Source organism: Pelophylax lessonae (assembly GCF_965119305.1).
Source record: "Pelophylax lessonae genome assembly, chromosome: 4".
Taxonomy (NCBI): Eukaryota; Metazoa; Chordata; class Amphibia; order Anura; family Ranidae; genus Pelophylax; species Pelophylax lessonae.
The window spans coordinates 677347910-677367366 of record NC_138771.1 but is presented as its reverse complement, the minus strand read 5'-3'; the positions used below and the strand labels follow the sequence as shown (position 1 = coordinate 677367366).

General features: G+C 52.3%; 2 protein-coding genes across 4 annotated transcripts in view; one reads left to right on the top strand and one right to left on the bottom strand.

Annotated features, from left to right (window-relative positions):
- GPS2 (G protein pathway suppressor 2) overlaps positions 1–11139 on the bottom strand; it is a 45088-nt gene extending 33949 nt beyond the window's left edge. For 2 of the 3 annotated variants that reach the window (XM_082255881.1, XM_082255882.1), the window contains exons 1-4: positions 11021–11138; positions 5741–5854; positions 5545–5654; positions 2893–3005 (exon numbers count right to left, since the gene is read on the bottom strand). In XM_082255881.1, coding sequence (XP_082112007.1) covers positions 2893–3005; positions 5545–5654; positions 5741–5834 — 317 coding nt within the window. In that variant the 5' untranslated portion in view covers positions 5835–5854; positions 11021–11138. Of the gene's footprint in view, positions 1–2892; positions 3006–5544; positions 5655–5740; positions 5855–11020 lie in introns of all 3 variants that reach the window. The other variant, XM_082255883.1, reaches the window with a different exon arrangement.
- A 29-nt stretch (positions 11140–11168) lies between these two features.
- NEURL4 (neuralized E3 ubiquitin protein ligase 4) overlaps positions 11169–19457 on the top strand; it is a 98596-nt gene continuing 90307 nt past the window's right edge. Inside the window, exons 1-2 of the mRNA XM_082255884.1 lie at positions 11169–11467; positions 14245–14725. Coding sequence (XP_082112010.1) covers positions 11306–11467; positions 14245–14725 — 643 coding nt within the window. The 5' untranslated portion in view covers positions 11169–11305. The remainder of the gene's footprint in view (positions 11468–14244; positions 14726–19457) is intronic.

Here is a 19457-nt window from a genome sequence, read left to right as displayed (position 1 = left end):
CCAATCACCACATAGACCTCTCTCCAATCACCACATAGACCTCTCTCCAATCACCACATAGACCTCTCTCCAATCACCACATAGACCTCTCTCCAATCACCATCACCACATAGACCTCTCTCCAATCACCACATAGACCTCTCTCCAATCACCACATAGACCTCTCTCCAATCACCACATAGACCTCTCTCCAATCACCATCACCACATAGACCTCTCTCCAATCACCACATAGACCTCTCTCCAATCACCACATAGACCTCTCTCCAATCACCACATAGACCTCTCTCCAATCACCATCACCACATAGACCTCTCTCCAATCACCATCACCACATAGACCTCTCTCCAATCATCACATAGACCTCTCTCCAATCACCATCACCACATAGACCTCTCTCCAATCACCACATAGACCTCTCTCCAATCACCACACAGACCTCTCTCCGATCATCACATAGACCTCTCTCCAATCATCACATAGACCTCTCTCCAATAACCACATAGACCTCTCTCCAATCACCACATAGACCTCTCTCTTATCACCCCATAGACCTCTCTCCGATCACCATCACCACATAGACCTCTCTCCAATCACCATCACCACATAGACCTCTCTCCAATCACCATCACCACATAGACCTCTCTCCAATCACCATCACCACATAGACCTCTCTCCAATCACCATCACCACATAGACCTCTCTCCAATCACCACATAGACCTCTCTCCAATCACGATCACCACATAGACCTCTCTCCAATCACCACATTGACCTCTCTCCAATCACCATCACCACATAGACCTCTCTCCAATCACCACATAGACCTCTCTCCAATCACCATCACCACATAGACCTCTCTCCAATCACCACATAGACCTCTCTCCAATCACCACACAGACCTCTCTCCAATAACCACATAGACCTCTCTCCAATCACCACATAGACCTCTCTCTTATCACCACATAGACCTCTCTCCAATCACCATCACCACATAGACCTCTCTCCAATCACCATCACCACATAGACCTCTCTCCAATCACCATCACCACATAGACCTCTCTCCAATCACCACATAGACCTCTCTCCAATCACCATCACCACATAGACCTCTCTCCAATCACCACATAGACCTCTCTCCAATCACCACATAGAGCTCTCTCCAATCACCACATAGACCTCTCTCCAATCACCACATAGACCTCTCTCCGATCACCATCACCACATAGACCTCTCTCCAATCACCACATAGACCTCTCTCCAATCACCACATAGACCTCTCTCCAATCACCACATAGACCTCTCTCCAATCACCATCATCACATAGACCTCTCTCCAATCACCACATAGACCTCTCTCCAATCACCATCACCACATAGACCTCTCTCCAATCACCACATAGACCTCTCTCCAATCACCACATAGACCTCTCTCCAATCACCATCACCACATAGACCTCTCTCCAATCACCACATAGACCTCTCTCCAATCACCACATAGACCTCTCTCCAATCACCACATAGACCTCTCTCCAATCACCACATAGACCTCTCTCCACTACCTATTGTGTGGGCCCCATCCAGCCTCATTCACTGTGTGTGGGCCCCATCCAGCCTCATTCACTGTGTGTGGGCCCCATCCAGCCTCATTCACTGTGTGTGGGCCCCATCCAGCCTCATTCACTGTGTGTGCGCCCCATCCAGCCTCATTCACTGTGTGTGCGCCCCATCCAGCCTCATTCACTGTGTGTGGACCCCATCCAGCCTCATTCACTGTGTGTGGACCCCATCCAGCCTCATTCACTGTGTGTGCGCCCCATCCAGCCTCATTCACTGTGTGTGGACCCCATCCAGCCTCATTCACTGTGTGTGGGCCCCACCCAGCCTCATTCACTGTGTGTGGACCCCATCCAGCCTCATTCACTGTGTGTGGACCCCATCCAGCCTCATTCACTGTGTGTGGACCCCATCCAGCCTCATTCACTGTGTGTGCGCCCCATCCAGCCTCATTCACTGTGTGTGCGCCCCATCCAGCCTCATTCACTGTGTGTGGGCCCCACCCAGCCTCATTCACTGTGTGTGCGCCCCATCCAGCCTTATTCACTGTGTGTGGACCCCATCCAGCCTCATTCACTGTGTGTGCGCCCCATCCAGCCTCATTCACTGTGTGGACCCCATCCAGCCTCATTCACTGTGTGTGCGCCCCATCCAGCCTCATTCACTGTGTGTGGACCCCATCCAGCCTCATTCACTGTGTGTGCGCCCCATCCAGCCTCATTCACTGTGTGGACCCCATCCAGCCTCATTCACTGTGTGTGGACCCCATCCAGCCTCATTCACTGTGTGTGGACCCCATCCAGCCTCATTCACTGTGTGTGGACCCCATCCAGCCTCATTCACTGTGTGTGCGCCCCATCCAGCCTCATTCACTGTGTGTGCGCCCCATCCAGCCTCATTCACTGTGTGTGCGCCCCATCCAGCCTCATTCACTGTGTGTGCGCCCCATCCAGCCTCATTCACTGTGTGTGGACCCCATCCAGCCTCATTCACTGTGTGTGGACCCCATCCAGCCTCATTCACTGTGTGTGCGCCCCATCCAGCCTCATTCACTGTGTGTGCGCCCCATCCAGCCTCATTCACTGTGTGGACCCCATCCAGCCTCATTCACTGTGTGGACCCCATCCAGCCTCATTCACTGTGTGTGGACCACATCCAGCCTCATTCACTGTGTGGACCCCATCCAGCCTCATTCACTGTGTGTGCGCCCCATCCAGCCTCATTCACTGTGTGGACCCCATCCAGCCTCATTCACTGTGTGTGCGCCCCATCCAGCCTCATTCACTGTGTGGACCCCATCCATCCTTATTTACATTGCAGGGCTCTGTCCAGTCTCACCTTTGTTCCTTCCGTCTCCTCTTTTCCTCTTCATGAAGAACTTTCTTCAGCTGCAGGAAGAGTTGATGTTTCTCCTCCTGTAACTTGTTCAGCTTCTCCTGGAGCTTCATGATCTATAAGAGGAGAAATACACTTCAATAAGGGGAAATACACTTCAATAAGGGGAAATACACTTCAATAAGGGGAAATACACTTCAATAAGGAGAAATACACTTCAATAAGGAGATTATTCTTTCTCTCGGTGCCGGCACTGGTTCCTCTCAGATCCCCACTTCCATCATTCTGATCCCTCTTCCAGGAACCCTTCAATGGACCTTTCGGGAGTTTTCAATCCTTTATTACAGGGGTGGGGAACCTTTTTCCTGCCAAGGGCCATTTGGGTATTTATAAAATCATTCGGGGGCCGTAAAAAATGATCACCTTAAAAATTAGCCTGTTATATTTGGTCAAACATTTAATTAACTTACCCCTGATGTGATGGCTGCAACTGCTTCTCTTTGGTGAGGTGTGTGATGTTAGCTGGTATCGAGGATATTGCTACTCGCAACTGGTTTTCCAGGTTTGCGTCGGTCAATCTGGAGCGCAGTCGACTTTTTTGTGGTTGTAAGTTTTGAAAAGAACTGCTGGCAGGTACTGCTGGTGGGTATAGCTGGCTGGTAATGCTGGTGGGTACAGCTGGCTGGTACTGCTGTGGGTACTGCTGGCTTGTACTGTGATGTGAGTACTGCTGGCTCAGGCTGGTACTGCTGTGGGTACTGCTGGCTCAGGCTGATACTGCTGTGGGTACTGCTGGCTCAGGCTGGTACTGCGATGTGAGTACTGCTGGCTCAGGCTGGTACTGCGATGTGAGAACTGCTGGCTCAGGCTGATACTGCTGTGGGTACTGCTGAGTTAGGCTGGTACTGTGCTGTAGGTACTGCTTGCTGGTACTGCTGTGGGTACTGCAGGCTCAGGCTGGTACTGATGGCTGGTACTGTGCTGTGGGTACTGCTGGCTCAGGCTGGTACTGCTGTGGGTACTTCTGGCTCAGGCTGGTACTGCTGGCTGGTACTGTGCTGTAGGTACTGTTGGCTGGTACTGTTGTAGGTACTGCTGGCTGGCACTGTTGTAGGTACTGCTGGCTGGCACTGTTGTAGGTACTGTTGGCTGGTACTGTTGTAGGTACTGCTGGCTGGCACTGTTGTAGGTACTGCTGGCTGGCACTGTTGTAGGTACTGCTGGCTGGTACTGTTGTAGGTACTGCTGGCTGGTACTGTTGTAGGTACTGCTGACTCTGGCTGGTACTGCTGTGGGTACTGCTGGCTCTGGCTAGTACTGCTGGTTCTGCTGTGGGTACTGCTGGTTCTGGCTGGTACCGCTATGTGTACTGCTGGTTCTGCTGTGAATACTGCTGGTTCTGCTGTGGGTACTGCTGTGTGTACTGCTGGTTCTGCTGTGAATACTGCTGTGTGTACTGCTGGTTCTGCTGTGAATACTGCTGGTTCTGCTGCGAATACTGCTGGTTCTGCTGTGGGTACTGCTGTGTGTACTGCTGGTTCTGCTGTGGGTACTGCTGTGAATACTGCTGGTTCTGCTGTGAATACTGCTGGTTCTGCTGTGAATACTGCTGGTTCTGCTGTGGGTACTGCTGTGAATACTGCTGGTTCTGCTGTGAATACTGCTGGTTCTGCTGTGGGTACTGCTGTGAATACTGCTGGTTCTGCTGTGAATACTGCTGGTTCTGCTGTGAGTACTGCTGGTTCTGCTGTGAATACTGCTGGTTCTGCTGTGGGTACTGCTGTGTGTACTGCTGGTTCTGCTGTGGGTACTGCTGTGAATACTGCTGGTTCTGCTGTGAATACTGCTGGTTCTGCTGTGGGTACTGCTGTGAATACTGCTGGTTCTGCTGTGAATACTGCTGGTTCTGCTGTGAATACTGCTGGTTCTGCTGTGGGTACTGCTGTGTGTACTGCTGGTTCTGCTGTGGGTACTGCTGTGTGTACTGCTGGTTCTGCTGTGGGTACTGCTGTGAATACTGCTGGTTCTGCTGTGAATACTGCTGGTTCTGCTGTGAATACTGCTGGTTCTGCTGTGGGTACTGCTGGTTCTGCTGTGAATACTGCTGGCTCTGCTGTGAGTACTGCTGGTTCTGGCTGGTACTGCTGCTTCTGGCTGGTACTGCTGTGAGTACTGCTGGTTCTGGCTGGTACTGCTGCTTCTGGCTGGTACTGCTGTGAGTACTGCTGGCTCTGGCTGGTACTGCTGGTTCTGGCTGGTACTGCTGGCTCTGGCTGGTACTGCTGGCTCTGGCTGGTACTGCTGGCTCTGGCTGTAAGAGGCGATGTTTCCTGTATTGGTGACAGGCGGAGTGCATTTGATATCACTCTGCCTGTGACTCACTCAGACTGTCAGAACGGAGCAGGAACTATAGAGGAATCATTGGCTCCATTCTGACAAATCAGCTGAGAGACACAGACTCAGCTGCACGGGGGGCCGGACCAGATGACTTTGGGGGCCACATACGGCCCCTGCACTGTAGGTTCCCTACCCCTGCTTTATTACAAGCACCTCTGTGTGGGGGAGGGTGCTGGCCTCTCAGCTGACGTCAGTGGAGAGAAGCTCCTACCAGCTTTATTTATGAGGCGATTGGACCAATCAGAATTGTGGTTTTACCTGCTCCCGGGTCTCTTCCAGGGACATTCTCTCCTCCATTTCTTTCTTCCTCCTCCTCTCTTGTTCATCTCTCATTTTCTGCTCCATCATCTTATCCACCTCCTCCTCCTCTGTACAAATCAGAAGACAAGATGGAGGTAAGAATGTGTGGGCCACACCCTCCTTCTGCTACAACTACACCAATAGGATGGCTTACCTTGTCGCTTGCGTTCCCGCTCCATCATAACGTGCCGATGCAGGGCTCGGGCCATGGTATTGGTCAGCTTGGGTCTCTCCAGAAGAGCCGGCATGATGACGAACAAATATCACACTAAGAGGAGAAAGAAGAAGGAACTCAGCGTTAGGCAATACATGGGGACTTTTCACCAGTGTCTGAGGACCATACAAGGACTGAACATGGAAGATCACTGAGGTCTGAGGACCATACAAGGACTGAACATGGAAGATCACTGAGGTCTGAGGACCATACAAGGACTGAACATGGAAGATCACTGAGGACCATACAAGAACCTAACATGGAAGATCACTGAGGTCTGAGGACCATACAAGAACCTAACATGGAAGATCACTGAGGACTGAGGACCATACAAGAACCTAACATGGAAGATCGCTGAGGTCTGAGGACCATACAAGAACCTAACATGGAAGATCACTGAGGACTGAGGACCATACAAGAACCTAACATGGAAGATCACTGAGGTCTGAGGACCATACAAGAACCTAACATGGAAGATCACTGAGGACTGAGGACCATACAAGGACTGAACATGGAAGATCACTGAGGACTGAGGACCATACAAGGACTGAACATGGAAGATCACTGAGGTCTGAGGACCATACAAGAACTGAACATGGAAGATCGCTGAGGTCTGAGGACCATACAAGAACCTAACATGGAAGATCACTGAGGACTGAGGACCATACAAGAACCTAACATGGAAGATCACTGAGGTCTGAGGACCATACAAGAACCTAACATGGAAGATCACTGAGGACTGAGGACCATACAAGGACTGAACATGGAAGATCACTGAGGACTGAGGACCATACAAGGACTGAACATGGAAGATCACTGAGGACTGAGGACCATACAAGGACTGAACATGGAAGATCACTGAGGTCTGAGGACCATACAAGAACTGAACATGGAAGATCACTGAGGTCTGAGGACCATACAAGAACCTAACATGGAAGATCACTGAGGTCTGAGGACCATACAAGAACCTAACATGGAAGATCACTGAGGACTGAGGACCATACAAGGACTGAACATGGAAGATCACTGAGGACTGAGGACCATACAAGGACTGAACATGGAAGATCACTGAGGTCTGAGGACCATACAAGAACTGAACATGGAAGATCACTGAGGTCTGAGGACCATACAAGAACCTAACATGGAAGATCACTGAGGTCTGAGGACCATACAAGGACTGAACATGGAAGATCACTGAGGACTGAGGACCATACAAGGACTGAACATGGAAGATCACTGAGGTCTGAGGACCATACAAGAACTGAACATGGAAGATCACTGAGGTCTGAGGACCATACAAGAACCTAACATGGAAGATCACTGAGGTCTGAGGACCATACAAGAACCTAACATGGAAGATCACTGAGGACTGAGGACCATACAAGGACTGAACATGGAAGATCACTGAGGACTGAGGACCATACAAGGACTGAACATGGAAGATCACTGAGGACTGAGGACCATACAAGGACTGAACATGGAAGATCACTGAGGACTGAGGACCATACAAGGACTGAACATGGAAGATCACTGAGGACTGAGGACCATACAAGGACTGAACATGGAAGATCACTGAGGTCTGAGGACCATACAAGAACTGAACATGGAAGATCACTGAGGTCTGAGGACCATACAAGAACTGAACATGGAAGATCACTGAGGACTGAGGACCATAGAAGGATTGAACAGTCAGGTCTGGGGGAGGAGTGACAGTTGGGGGCCCTCTGATTGGGGGAAGAGTGACAGTTGGGGGCCCTCTGATTGGGGGAAGAGTGACAGTTGGGGGCCCTCTGATTGGGGGAAGAGTGACAGTTGGGGGCCCTCTAATTGGGGGAGAAGTAACAGTTGGGGCCCTCTGATTGGGGAGGAGTTACAGTTGGGGCCCTCTGATTGGGGGAGAAGTGACAGTTGGGTCCCTCTGATTGGGGGAGAAGTGAGAGTTAGGGGCTCTCTGATTGGGGAAAGAGTGACAGTTGGGGCCCTCTGATTGGGGAGGAGTGACAGTTGGGGCCCTCTGATTGGGGAGGAGTGACAGTTGGGGCCCTCTGATTGGGGAGGAGTGACAGTTGGGGCCCTCTGATTGGGGAGGAGTGACAGTTGGGGCCCTCTGATTGGGGGAGGAGTGACAGTTGGGGCCCTCTGATTGGGGGAGGAGTGACAGTTGGGGCCCTCTAATTGGAGAAGTGACAGTTGGGGCCCTCTGATTGGGGGAGGAGTGACAGTTGGGGCCCTCTAATTGGGGAGGAGTGACAGTTGGGGCCCTCTAATTGGGGGAGGAGTGCCAGTTGAGGCCCTCTGGTTGGGGGAGAAGTGACAGTTGGGGCCCTCTAATTGGGGGGAAGAGTGACAGTTAGGGCCCTCTAATTGGGGGAGAAGTAACAGTTGGGGCCCTTTAATTAGAGAAGTGATAGTTGGGGCCCTCAGGTCTGGGGGAGGAGTGACAGTTGGGGGCCCTCTGATTGGGGGAAGAGTGACAGTTGGGGGCCCTCTGATTGGGGGGAGTGACAGTTGGGGGCCCTCTGATTGGGGGAAGAGTGACAGTTAGGGCCCTCTAATTGGGGGAGAAGTAACAGTTGGGGCCCTTTAATTGGAGAAGTGACAGTTGGGGCCCTTTGATTGGGGAGGAGTGACAGTTGGGGCCCTCTGATTGGGGGAGAAAGGACAGTTGGGGCCCTCTGATTGGGGAGAAATTACAGTTGGGGGCCTCTGATTGGGGGAGGAGTGACAGTTGGGGCCCTCTGATTGGGGAGAAATTACAGTTGGGGGCCTCTGATTGGGGGAGGAGTGACAGTTGGGGCCCTCTCATTGGGGGAGGAGTGACAGTTGGGGCCCTCTAATTGGAGAAGTGACAGCTGGGGCCCTCTGATTGGGGAGGAGTGACAGTTGGGGCCCTCTGATTGGGGGAGAAGTGACAGTTGGGGCCCTCTAATTGGGGGAAGAGTGACAGTTAGGGCCCTCTAATTTGGGGAGAAGTAACAGTTGGGGCCCTTTAATTGGAGAAGTGATAGTTGGGGCCCTCAGGTCTGGGGGAGGAGTGACAGTTGGGGGCCCTCTGATTGGGGGAAGAGTGACAGTTGGGGGCCCTCTGATTGGGGGGAGTGACAGTTGGGGGCCCTCTGATTGGGGGAAGAGTGACAGTTGGGGGCCCTCTGATTGGGGGAAGAGTGACAGTTGGGGGCCCTCTGATTGGGGGAAGAGTGACAGTTAGGGCCCTTTAATTGGAGAAGTGACAGTTGGGGCCCTTTGATTGGGGAGGAGTGACAGTTGGGGCCCTCTGATTGGGGGAGAAATGACAGTTGGGGCCCTCTGATTGGGGGAGGAGTGACAGTTGGGGCCCTCTGATTGGGGGAGGAGTGACAGTTGGGGCCCTCTGATTGGGAGAGAAGTGACAGTTGGGGCCCTCTGATTGGGGGAGAAGTGACAGTTGGGGCCCTCTGATTGGGGAGGAGTGACAGTTGGGGCCCTCTAATTGGAGAAGTGACAGATGGGGCCCTCTAATTGGGGAGGAGTGACAGTTGGGGCCCTCTGATTGGGGGAGAAGTGACAGTTGGGGCCTTCTGATTGGGGAGGAGTGACAGTTGGGGCCCTCTGATTGGGGGAGAAGTGACAGTTGGGTCCCTCTGATTGGGGGAGGAGTGACAGTTGGGGCCCTCTAATTGGAGAAGTGACAGTTGGGGCCCTCTGATTGGGGAGGAGTGACAGTTGGGGCCCTCTGATTGGGGAGGAGTGACAGTTGGGGCCCTCTAATTGGAGAAGTGACAGTTGGGGCCCTCTAATTGGAGAAGTGACAGTTGGGGCCCTCTGATTGGGGAGGAGTGACAGTTGGGGCCCTCTGATTGGAGGAGGAGTGACAGTTGGGGCCCTCTGATTGGGGAGAAGTGACAGTTGGGTCCCTCTGATTGGGGGAGGAGTGACAGTTGGGGCCCTCTAATTGGAGAAGTGACAGTTGGGGCCCTCTGATTGGGGAGGAGTGACAGTTGGGGCCCTCTGATTGGGGAGGAGTGACAGTTGGGGCCCTCTGATTGGGGAGAAGTGACAGTTGGGGCCCTCTGATTGGGGAGGAGTGACAGTTGGGGCCCTCTAATTGGAGAAGTGACAGTTGGGGCCCTCTGATTGGGGATGAGTGACAGTTGGGGCCCTCTAATTGGAGAGGTGACAGTTGGGGCCCTCTAATTGGAGAAGTGACAGTTGGGGCCCTCTAATTGGAGAAGTGACAGTTGGGGCCCTCTGATTGGGGAGGAGTGACAGTTGTGGCCCTCTGATTGGAGGAGGAGTGACAGTTGGGGCCCTCTGATTGGGGAGAAGTGACAGTTGGGTCCCTCTGATTGGGGGAGGAGTGACAGTTGGGGCCCTCTAATTGGAGAAGTGACAGTTGGGGCCCTCTGATTGGGGAGGAGTGACAGTTGGGGCCCTCTGATTGGGGAGGAGTGACAGTTGGGGCCCTCTGATTGGGGAGGAGTGACAGTTGGGGCCCTCTGATTGGGGAGGAGTGACAGTTGGGGCCCTCTGATTGGGGAGAAGTGACAGTTGGGGCCCTCTGATTGGGGAGGAGTGACAGTTGGGGCCCTCTAATTGGAGAAGTGACAGTTGGGGCCCTCTGATTGGGGAGGAGTGACAGTTGGGGCCCTCTAATTGGAGAAGTGACAGTTGGGGCCCTCTAATTGGGGAGGAGTGACAGTTGGGGCCCTCTGATTGGGGAGGAGTGACAGTTGGGGCCCTCTGATTGGGGAGGAGTGACAGTTGGGGCCCTCTGATTGGGGAGGAGTGACAGTTGGGGCCCTCTGATTGGGGAGGAGTGACAGTTGGGGCCCTCTGATTGGGGAGGAGTGACAGTTGGGGCCCTCTGATTGGGGAGAAGTGACAGTTGGGGCCCTCTGATTGGGGAGGAGTGACAGTTGGGGCCCTCTAATTGGAGAAGTGACAGTTGGGGCCCTCTGATTGGGGAGGAGTGACAGTTGGGGCCCTCTAATTGGAGAAGTGACAGTTGGGGCCCTCTAATTGGGGAGGAGTGACAGTTGGGGCCCTCTGATTGGGGAGGAGTGACAGTTGGGGCCCTCTGATTGGGGAGGAGTGACAGTTGGGGCCCTCTGATTGGGGAGGAGTGACAGTTGGGGCCCTCTGATTGGGGAGGAGTGAGAGTTAGGGGCTGTCATGTAAGAGGGCGGAGACATGGTCGTGTCCCTCCGGTTAGGGGCGCTCTCAGGTGGGGGGAGGGGTCACCTCTCGCCGGTGTCTCTCGGTTCCGGTGAGCTCAGCTGGCGGGAAGCTCCTCTCCCGATATACGCACCGCTCACTTCCGGCGGCGCTCCGATACAGCCTACGTCACTTCCGGGATCCACCACCTGGACTTCCGGAACGTCACGTCCGGCCTATATCAGCTCGACTTCCGCCAACCGCAGCGGCGCTTCCGCCCTCCGCGCCCCGGACTTCCGGTGTGTAGCCTGTCAGACTCGTCTCCCTGGTGACGTCGTAAAGCGCCGGGGCTGCGGCCGTAAAGCGGCTGTCATGGCGGAGCTTCATCCCCGCACCGGTAAGCTGGTGATCCTGAGCAACCAGAACCGGACCGCCACCCGCAAACAGCCGGCCCAGGAGTTCAACCAAGGCCTGGTCCTGAGCGGGAGGCCGCTGTGCCCCGGGGAGGTCTTCACCGTCCGCCTGGACCGCAAGGTAAGGGGGAGGGGGGTCCCTGGGGGCAGGGCCGGGTACTAAACTCACCCTCCCCCGCCCTGTATGGCTCCTCCCACTACTCTACCCCAACACTCCTCATTTCTCCATTGTATAGCCCCTCCCCCTCTCCACTGTACTGCTCCTCCCCTTTATAGCTTCTCCACTGTACTGCCCCTCCCCTTTATAGCCCCTCCCCCCCTCTCCACTGTACTGCTCCTCCCACTCTCCACTGTACTGCTCCTCCCCTTTATAGCCCCTCCCCTTCTCCACTGTACTGCTCCTCCCCCTCTCCACTGTACTGCTCCTCCCCTTTATAGCCCCTCCCCCCCTCTCCACTGTACTGCTCCTCCCCCTCTCCACTGTACTGCTCCTCCCCTTTATAGCCCCTCCCCTTCTCCACTGTACTGCGCCTCTCCACTGTACTGCTCCTCCCCTTTATAGCCCCTCCCCCCTCTCCACTGTACTGCTCCTCCCCCTCTCCACTGTACTGCTCCTCCCCTTTATAGCCCCTCCCCTTTATAGCCCCTCCCCTTCTCCACTGTACTGCGCCTCTCCACTCTACTGCTCCTCCCCTTTATAGCCCCTCTCCTATACTGCTCCTCCCCCTATTCACTGTACTGCTCCTCCCCTTTGTAGCCCCTCCCCCTCTCCACTGTACTGATTCTCCACTGTCTGCTCCTCCCCCTGTATAGCTCCTCTCCACTGTACTGCTCCTCCCCCTGTATAGCCCCTCCCCCTCTCCACTATACTGCTCCTCCCCCTGTATAGCCCCTCCCCCTCTCCACTGTACTGCTCCTCCCCCTATATAGCCTCACTGTAAAGCTCCTTTCCCTCTCATTCTCCTCCTTTTTTTAAGGCTCCTCCCCCACATCCTCCTCCTTACTTTCCTGCTCTTCCCCCTCCTCCCCACTGTACTGCCCCTCCCCCTACTTTCCCTTTTCTACAAAATGGATGTGAGGAGGGGGTCCCCTGGGGGCCAGGCTGTGTACCGCACTAACCCTCCCCCGCTGTTCAGTGCCCCTCCTCCGTCCTATATGGCTCCTTCCCCTACTGTACCCCAGCACTGCTCATTTCCCCACTGTAAAGCTCCTCCCTTTCAGCACTGTACTGCTCCTCCTGCTGTAAAGCTCCTCCCTACTTTTCTGCTCCTCTCCCTCATCCCCACTGTAAAACTCCTCCCTCCCTTTACTCCTACCCCTCCCCCCACCTAGTTCTCCTGACCCCGAGGTCTGTCATGTGTCAGTGTTTGGCCTACGGGCCGCATAACTGTCTTCTCACTGACCTCTGACCTCTGCTGGCTCCATGGGGGAGGAACAAATCAATGGAGAGAAGCCAGTCAGATCAGATTTGCCACCTCGGGGGAGAGGCCAATCAATGAGATTGGATCTGACACCTCGGGGGAGGGACTAATCCTTGGGACAAGCCATCACAATTTTATCTGCCACCTTGGTGGAGACTAAGCATTGGGGAAAAGCCAATGAGATTGGATCTGACACCTCGGGGGAGGGACTAATCAATGAGATCGGATCTGACACCTCAGGGGAGGGACTAATCAATGAGATCGGATCTGACACCTCGGGGGAGAGGCCAATCAATGAGATTGGATCTGACACCTCGGGGGAGGGACTAATCAATGAGATCGGATCTGACACCTCGGGGGAGGGACTAATCAATGAGATTGGATCTGACACCTCGGGGGAGGGACTAATCCTTGGGACAAGCCATCACAATTTGATCTGCCACCTTGGTGGAGACTAAGCATTGGGGAAAAGCCAATGAGATCGGATCTGACACCTCAGGGGAGGGACTAATCAATGAGATCGGATCTGACACCGATCGGATCTGACACCTCGGGGGAGGGACTAATCAATGAGATCGGATCTGACACCTCGGGGGAGGGACTAATCAATGAGATCGGATCTGACACCTCGGGGGAGGGACTAATCAATGAGATCGGATCTGACACCTCGGGGTAGGGACTAATCAATGAGAGCGGATCTGACACCTCGGGGGAGGGACTAATCATTGGGGAAAAGTAATTAGGAACAGATTTCACAATTCATGGGAGGGGCTATTTATTAGGGGAAAATCCAATGAGATCAGATCTGCATCTTCGGGTGAGGGGCTAATCATTGGGGAAAAGCCAATGAGATCGGATCTGACACCTCGGGGGAGGGACTAATCAATGAGATCGGATCTGACACCTCGGGGGAGGGACTAATCAATGAGATCGAATCTGACACCTCAGGGGAGGGACTAATCATTGGGACAAGCCAACTAGATTTAATCTGCTGCCTTGGTGGGGTGGAGACTAAGCATTGGGGAAAAGCCAATGAGATTAGATCTGACACCTCGGGGGAGGAACTAATCAATGGGGAAAAGTAATTAGGGACGGATTTGACAATTCATGGGAGGGACTATTTTTTGGGGGAAAAGCCAATGAGATCAGATCTGACAATTCAGAGGAGGGACTATTTTTTTGGGGTAAAAGCCAAAATGAGGGGCTAATTGTGGGGGGAGGGGGGGGGGAGCCAATGAGATCAGATCTTCCACCTCAGGGGAGGGGCTATTGATTGGGAGAAAAGCCAAAGAGATGAGATCTTCCACCTAAGGGTAGGGAAAGCCGGAAAGCCCACCTCAGGGACAATCTCTCCCTCTGCTCCCACCATCAATCCCTACATATTCAGCCACATTCCTTGGTGTTTTCCTTCTACCCCCTGTGTGGTGTCTCCCCTCCCCCGTGTACAGTTACCAGTATCTCTTATGTCTCCCCCCAGATGAACTCATGGAGCGGCTCTATGGAGATCGGCCTGACCACACAAGACCCCTCCCTCCTGGACTTCCCCAGCAGTGCCACCGGTCTGAAGGGCGGCTCCTGGATTGTGTCGGGCTGTTCGGTGCTGGAGGATGGGCGCTCCATCATGGAGGAGTACGGACAGGATCTGGATCAGTTGGGTGAGGGAGATCGGGTGGGAGTTCAGCGTACTTTGTCCGGAGAGCTCCACCTATGGGTGAACGGGAGAGACTGCGGAGCCGCTGCCAGTGGGATCCCCCCAGGAGTGTGGGCCGTGGTGGACCTGTATGGGAAATGTACTCAGATCACCGTCCTGTCCTGTCAGCCTCCACCACACGAGGACGACGAGGAAGAGGAGGAGGAGGAGGAAGGGGAGGAGAACAGTGCAGGTGAGGAGTCCCCCTTTAATTACATAAATCTCACCATCCCAAAATATCATCTACAGGAAGAAAGGGGATTGGCCAGTGCTGGTTACCCAGCAAGCTTTACACCATTACATGGAAGTACTGAAAAACCCATCATGTAACCAACCCGGGCTCCACCCATCATGTAACCAACCCGGGCTCCACCCATCATGTAACCAAGCCGGGCTCCACCCATCATGTAACCAACCCGGGCTCCACCCATCATGTAACCAACCCGGGCTCCTCCCATAATGTAACCAACCCGGGCTCCACCCATAATGTAACCAACCCGGGCTCCACCCATAATGTAACCAACCCGGGCTCCACCCATAATGTAACCAACCCGGGCTCCACCCATAATGTAACCAACCCGGGCTCCACCCATAATGTAACCAACCCAGGCTCCACCCATCATGTAACCAACCCGGGCTCCACCCATCATGTAACCAACCCGGGCTCCTCCCATAATGTAACCAACCCGGGCTCCACCCATAATGTAACCAACCCGGGCTCCACCCATAATGTAACCAACCCGGGCTCCACCCATAATGTAACCAACCCGGGCTCCACCCATAATGTAACCAACCCGGGCTCCACCCATAATGTAACCAACCCGGGCTCCACCCATAATGTAACCAACCCGGGCTCCTCCCATAATGTAACCAACCTGGGCTCCTCTGGCCCCTCCCCCCTGTACTTCGAATACGCAGGCCTAACGAAGAACTCCCCTAAGGGGCCCCCTGCATGTAGCTCCTGGTCCCATCTGTAATGTGATTTGGGTTTTGAGCTGTAGAGAAGCGAGGTTTTTAGGTTAAAGATCCCTGGTAATCCTCGGAGCAGTGTGTGGGACTTTGAGGTAATAAAGTAAGAAGCAAAAAGCAATATGAGATTTTCATGTTTATGATAAAACATAAATGACAGCGTGTATATTACATGAGGTATTACGTGCTGGGTGGGTAAGAGGCCCATCCATGGTGGTGCAAGAAAAGAAAAAAGGTGTGACACTGTGAATAGAAACACAATGTCCTGCCATCCATGGGTGTTGGATGTTCCAACGCGTTTCGTCTGCCTAAGCGGCTATGCCTTTTTCAAGGATTTCACCATATCTACAGGGGGTGCAGAATTATTAGGTAATTGAGTATTTTTGAGGATTAATTTTATTATTGAACAACAATCATGTTCTCAATGAACCCAAAAAACTCATTCATATCAAAGCTGACTATTTCTGGAAGTAGTTTTTAGTTTTCGGGGGATATCTGTGTGTCAGGTGACTATTACTGGGCAACAAAAATCAAATATACAGAATACCCATTTCAATGATTCCAATATAACATCTCAACATTGACAAATCTACATTTCTGACATTCAGTGACCAATATAGCCGCCTTTCTTTACAAGGACACTGAGAAGCCGGCCATCCATGGATTCTGTCAGTGTTTTCATCAACATTGCGTGCAGCAGCAACCACAGCCTCCCAGACACTGTTCAGAGAGGTGCACTGTTTTCCCTCCTTGTAAATCTCACATTTGATGATGGACCACAGCTTCTCAATGGGGTTCAGATCAGGTGAACAAGGAGGCCATGTCATTCGCTTTTCTTCTTGCCAGCCACGCTGTGGAGTAGTTGGACGCGTGTGATGGAGCATTGTCCTGCATGAAAAGGATGCAGACTTCTTCCTGTACCACTGCTTGAAGAAGGAGTCTTCCAGAAACTGGCAGTAGGACTGGGAGTTGAGCTTGACTCCATCCTCAACCCGAAAAGGCCCCACAAGCTCATCTTTGATGATACCAGCCCAAACCAGTTCTCCACCTCCACCTCGGACTGGAGCTCTCTGCCCTTTACCAATCCAGCCACGGCCCATCAAGACTCTCATTTCATCAGTCCATAAAACCTTTGAGATATTTCTTGGCCCAGTCTTGAGGTTTCAGCTTGTGTGTCTTGTTCAGTGGTGGTCGTCTTTCAGCCTTTCTTACCTTGGCCATGTCTCTGAGTATTGCACACCTTGTGCTTTTGGGCACTCCAGTGAAATACGGCCAAACTGGTGGCATCTTGGCATTTCTCAGTTCATGGGCTGTTATTTTTCTCCTTGGTTTTTCCACACGCTTCTTGCGACCCTGTTGACTATTTTGAATGAAATGCTTGATTGTTCGATGATCACGCTTCAGAAGCTTTGCATCCCTCTGCAAGATATCTCACTATTTTTGACTTTTCTGAGCCTGTCAAGTCCTTCTTTTCACCCATTTTGCCCAAGGAAAGGAAGTTGCCTAATAATTCTGCACACCTGATATAGGGTGTTGATGTCATTAGACCACACCCCCTTCTCACATCACCTAATATGCTTAATTGGTAGTAGGCTTTCCAGCCTATACAGCTTGGAGTAAGACAACATGCATAAAGAGGATGATGTGCTCAAAATACTCATTCACCTAATAATTCTGCACTCCCTGTATAAAGATATTAGTCTTTATTAGTGTCAAAATGTTTAAGGCAATTTCGGCTGTATAGTCTGTGTTATATAGTTGCTTACATTTCATTTTTTGTAGAGTTTCTCGATCGGTATGTATGGAGGTTCCCCTCTTTTTCTCCAGGGTAGCCACAAGATCCCCGAAAAGAAAAGGAGTAACGGTGGTGTGTATTCTGAAAGACCAAGTGTGATTGGATTGACATTTGAATGAAGTGTGTGGGTGAATGAAGTGTGTGGGTGAATGAAGTGTGTGGGTGAATGAAGTGTGTGGGTGAGTGAAGTGTGTGGGTGAGTGAAGTGTGTGGGTGAGTGAAGTGTGTGGGTGAGTGAAGTGTGTGGGTGAATGAAGTGTGTGGGTGAATGAAGTGTGTGAATGAAGTGTGTGGGTGAATGAAGTGTGTGGGTGAATGAAGTGTGTGGGTGAGTGAAGTGTGTGGGTGAGTGAAGTGTGTGGGTGAGTGAAGTGTGTGGGTGAATGAAGTGTGTGGGTGAATGAAGTGTGTGGGTGAATGAAGTGTGTGAATGAAGTGTGTGGGTGAATGAAGTGTGTGGGTGAATGAAGTGTGTGGGTGAGTGAAGTGTGTGGGTGAGTGAAGTGTGTGGGTGAGTGAAGTGTGTGGGTGAGTGAAGTGTGTGGGTGAGTGAAGTGTGTGGGTGAATGAAGTGTGTGGGTGAATGAAGTGTGTGAATGAAGTGTGTGGGTGAATGAAGTGTGTGGGTGAATGAAGTGTGTGAATGAAGTGTGTGAATGAAGTGTGTGGGTGAGTGAAGTGTGTGGGTGAGTGAAGTGTGTGGGTGAGTGAAGTGTGTGGGTGAGTGAAGTGTGTGGGTGAATGAAGTGTGTGGGTGAATGAAGTGTGTGGGTGAATGAAGTGTGTGGGTGAGTGAAGTGTGTGGGTGAGTGAAGTGTGTGGGTGAGTGAAGTGTGTGGGTGAGTGAAGTGTGTGGGTGAATGAAGTGTGTGGGTGAGTGAAGTGTGTGGGTGAGTGAAGTGTGTGGGTGAATGAAGTGTGTGGGTGAGTGAAGTGTGTGGGTGAGTGAAGTGTGTGGGTGAATGAAGTGTGTGGGTGAATGAAGTGTGTGAATGAAGTGTGTGGGTGAATGAAGTGTGTGGGTGAATGAAGTGTGTGAATGAAGTGTGTGGGTGAGTGAAGTGTGTGGGTGAGTGAAGTGTGTGGGTGAGTGAAGTGTGTGGGTGAGTGAAGTGTGTGGGTGAATGAAGTGTGTGAATGAAGTGTGTGGGTGAATGAAGTGTGTGGGTGAATGAAGTGTGTGAATGAAGTGTGTGGGTGAATGAAGTGTGTGGGTGAGTGAAGTGTGTGGGTGAGTGAAGTGTGTGGGTGAATGAAGTGTGTGTGAATGAAGTGTGTGGGTGAATGAAGTGTGTGGGTGAGTGAAGTGTGTGGGTGAGTGAAGTGTGTGGGTGAGTGAAGTGTGTGGGTGAGTGAAGTGTGTGGGTGAATGAAGTGTGTGGGTGAATGAAGTGTGTGAATGACGTTGGTGAATGAAGTGTGTGGGTGAATGAGTGTGTGGGTGAATGAAGTGTGTGGGTGAGTGAAGTGTGTGGGTGAGTGAAGTGTGTGGGTGAATGAAGTGTGTGGGTGAATGAAGTGTGTGAATGAAGTGTGTGGGTGAATGAAGTGTGTGGGTGAATGAAGTGTGTGGTGAATGAAGTGTGTGGGTGAGTGAAGTGTGTGGGTGAGTGAAGTGTGTGGGTGAAGTGAAGTGTGTGGGTGAATGAAGTGTGTGGGTGAATGAAGTGTGTGAATGAAGTGTGTGAATGAAGTGTGTGGGTGAATGAAGTGTGTGGGTGAATGAAGTGTGTGGGTGAATGAAGTGTGTGGGTGAGTGAAGTGTGTGGGTGAGTGAAGTGTGTGGGTGAATGAAGTGTGTGTGTGAATGAAGTGTGTGGGTGAATGAAGTGTGTGGGTGAGTGAAGTGTGTGGTGAGTGAAGTGTGTGGGTGAGTGAAGTGTGTGGGTGAGTGAAGTGTGTGGGTGAATGAAGTGTGTGGGTGATTGAAGTGTGTGAATGAAGTGTGTGGGTGAATGAAGTGTGTGGGTGAATGAAGTGTGTGAGTGAAGTGTGTGGGTGAGTGAAGTGTGTGGGTGAGTGAAGTGTGTGGGTGAGTGAAGTGTGTGGGTGAGTGAAGTGTGTGGGTGAGTGAAGTGTGTGGGTGAGTGAAGTGTGTGGGTGAGTGAAGTGTGTGGGTGAATGAAGTGTGTGGGTGAATGAAGTGTGTGAATGAAGTGTGTGAATGAAGTGTGTGGGTGAATGAAGTGTGTGGGTGAATGAAGTGTGTGGGTGAGTGAAGTGTGTGGGTGAGTGA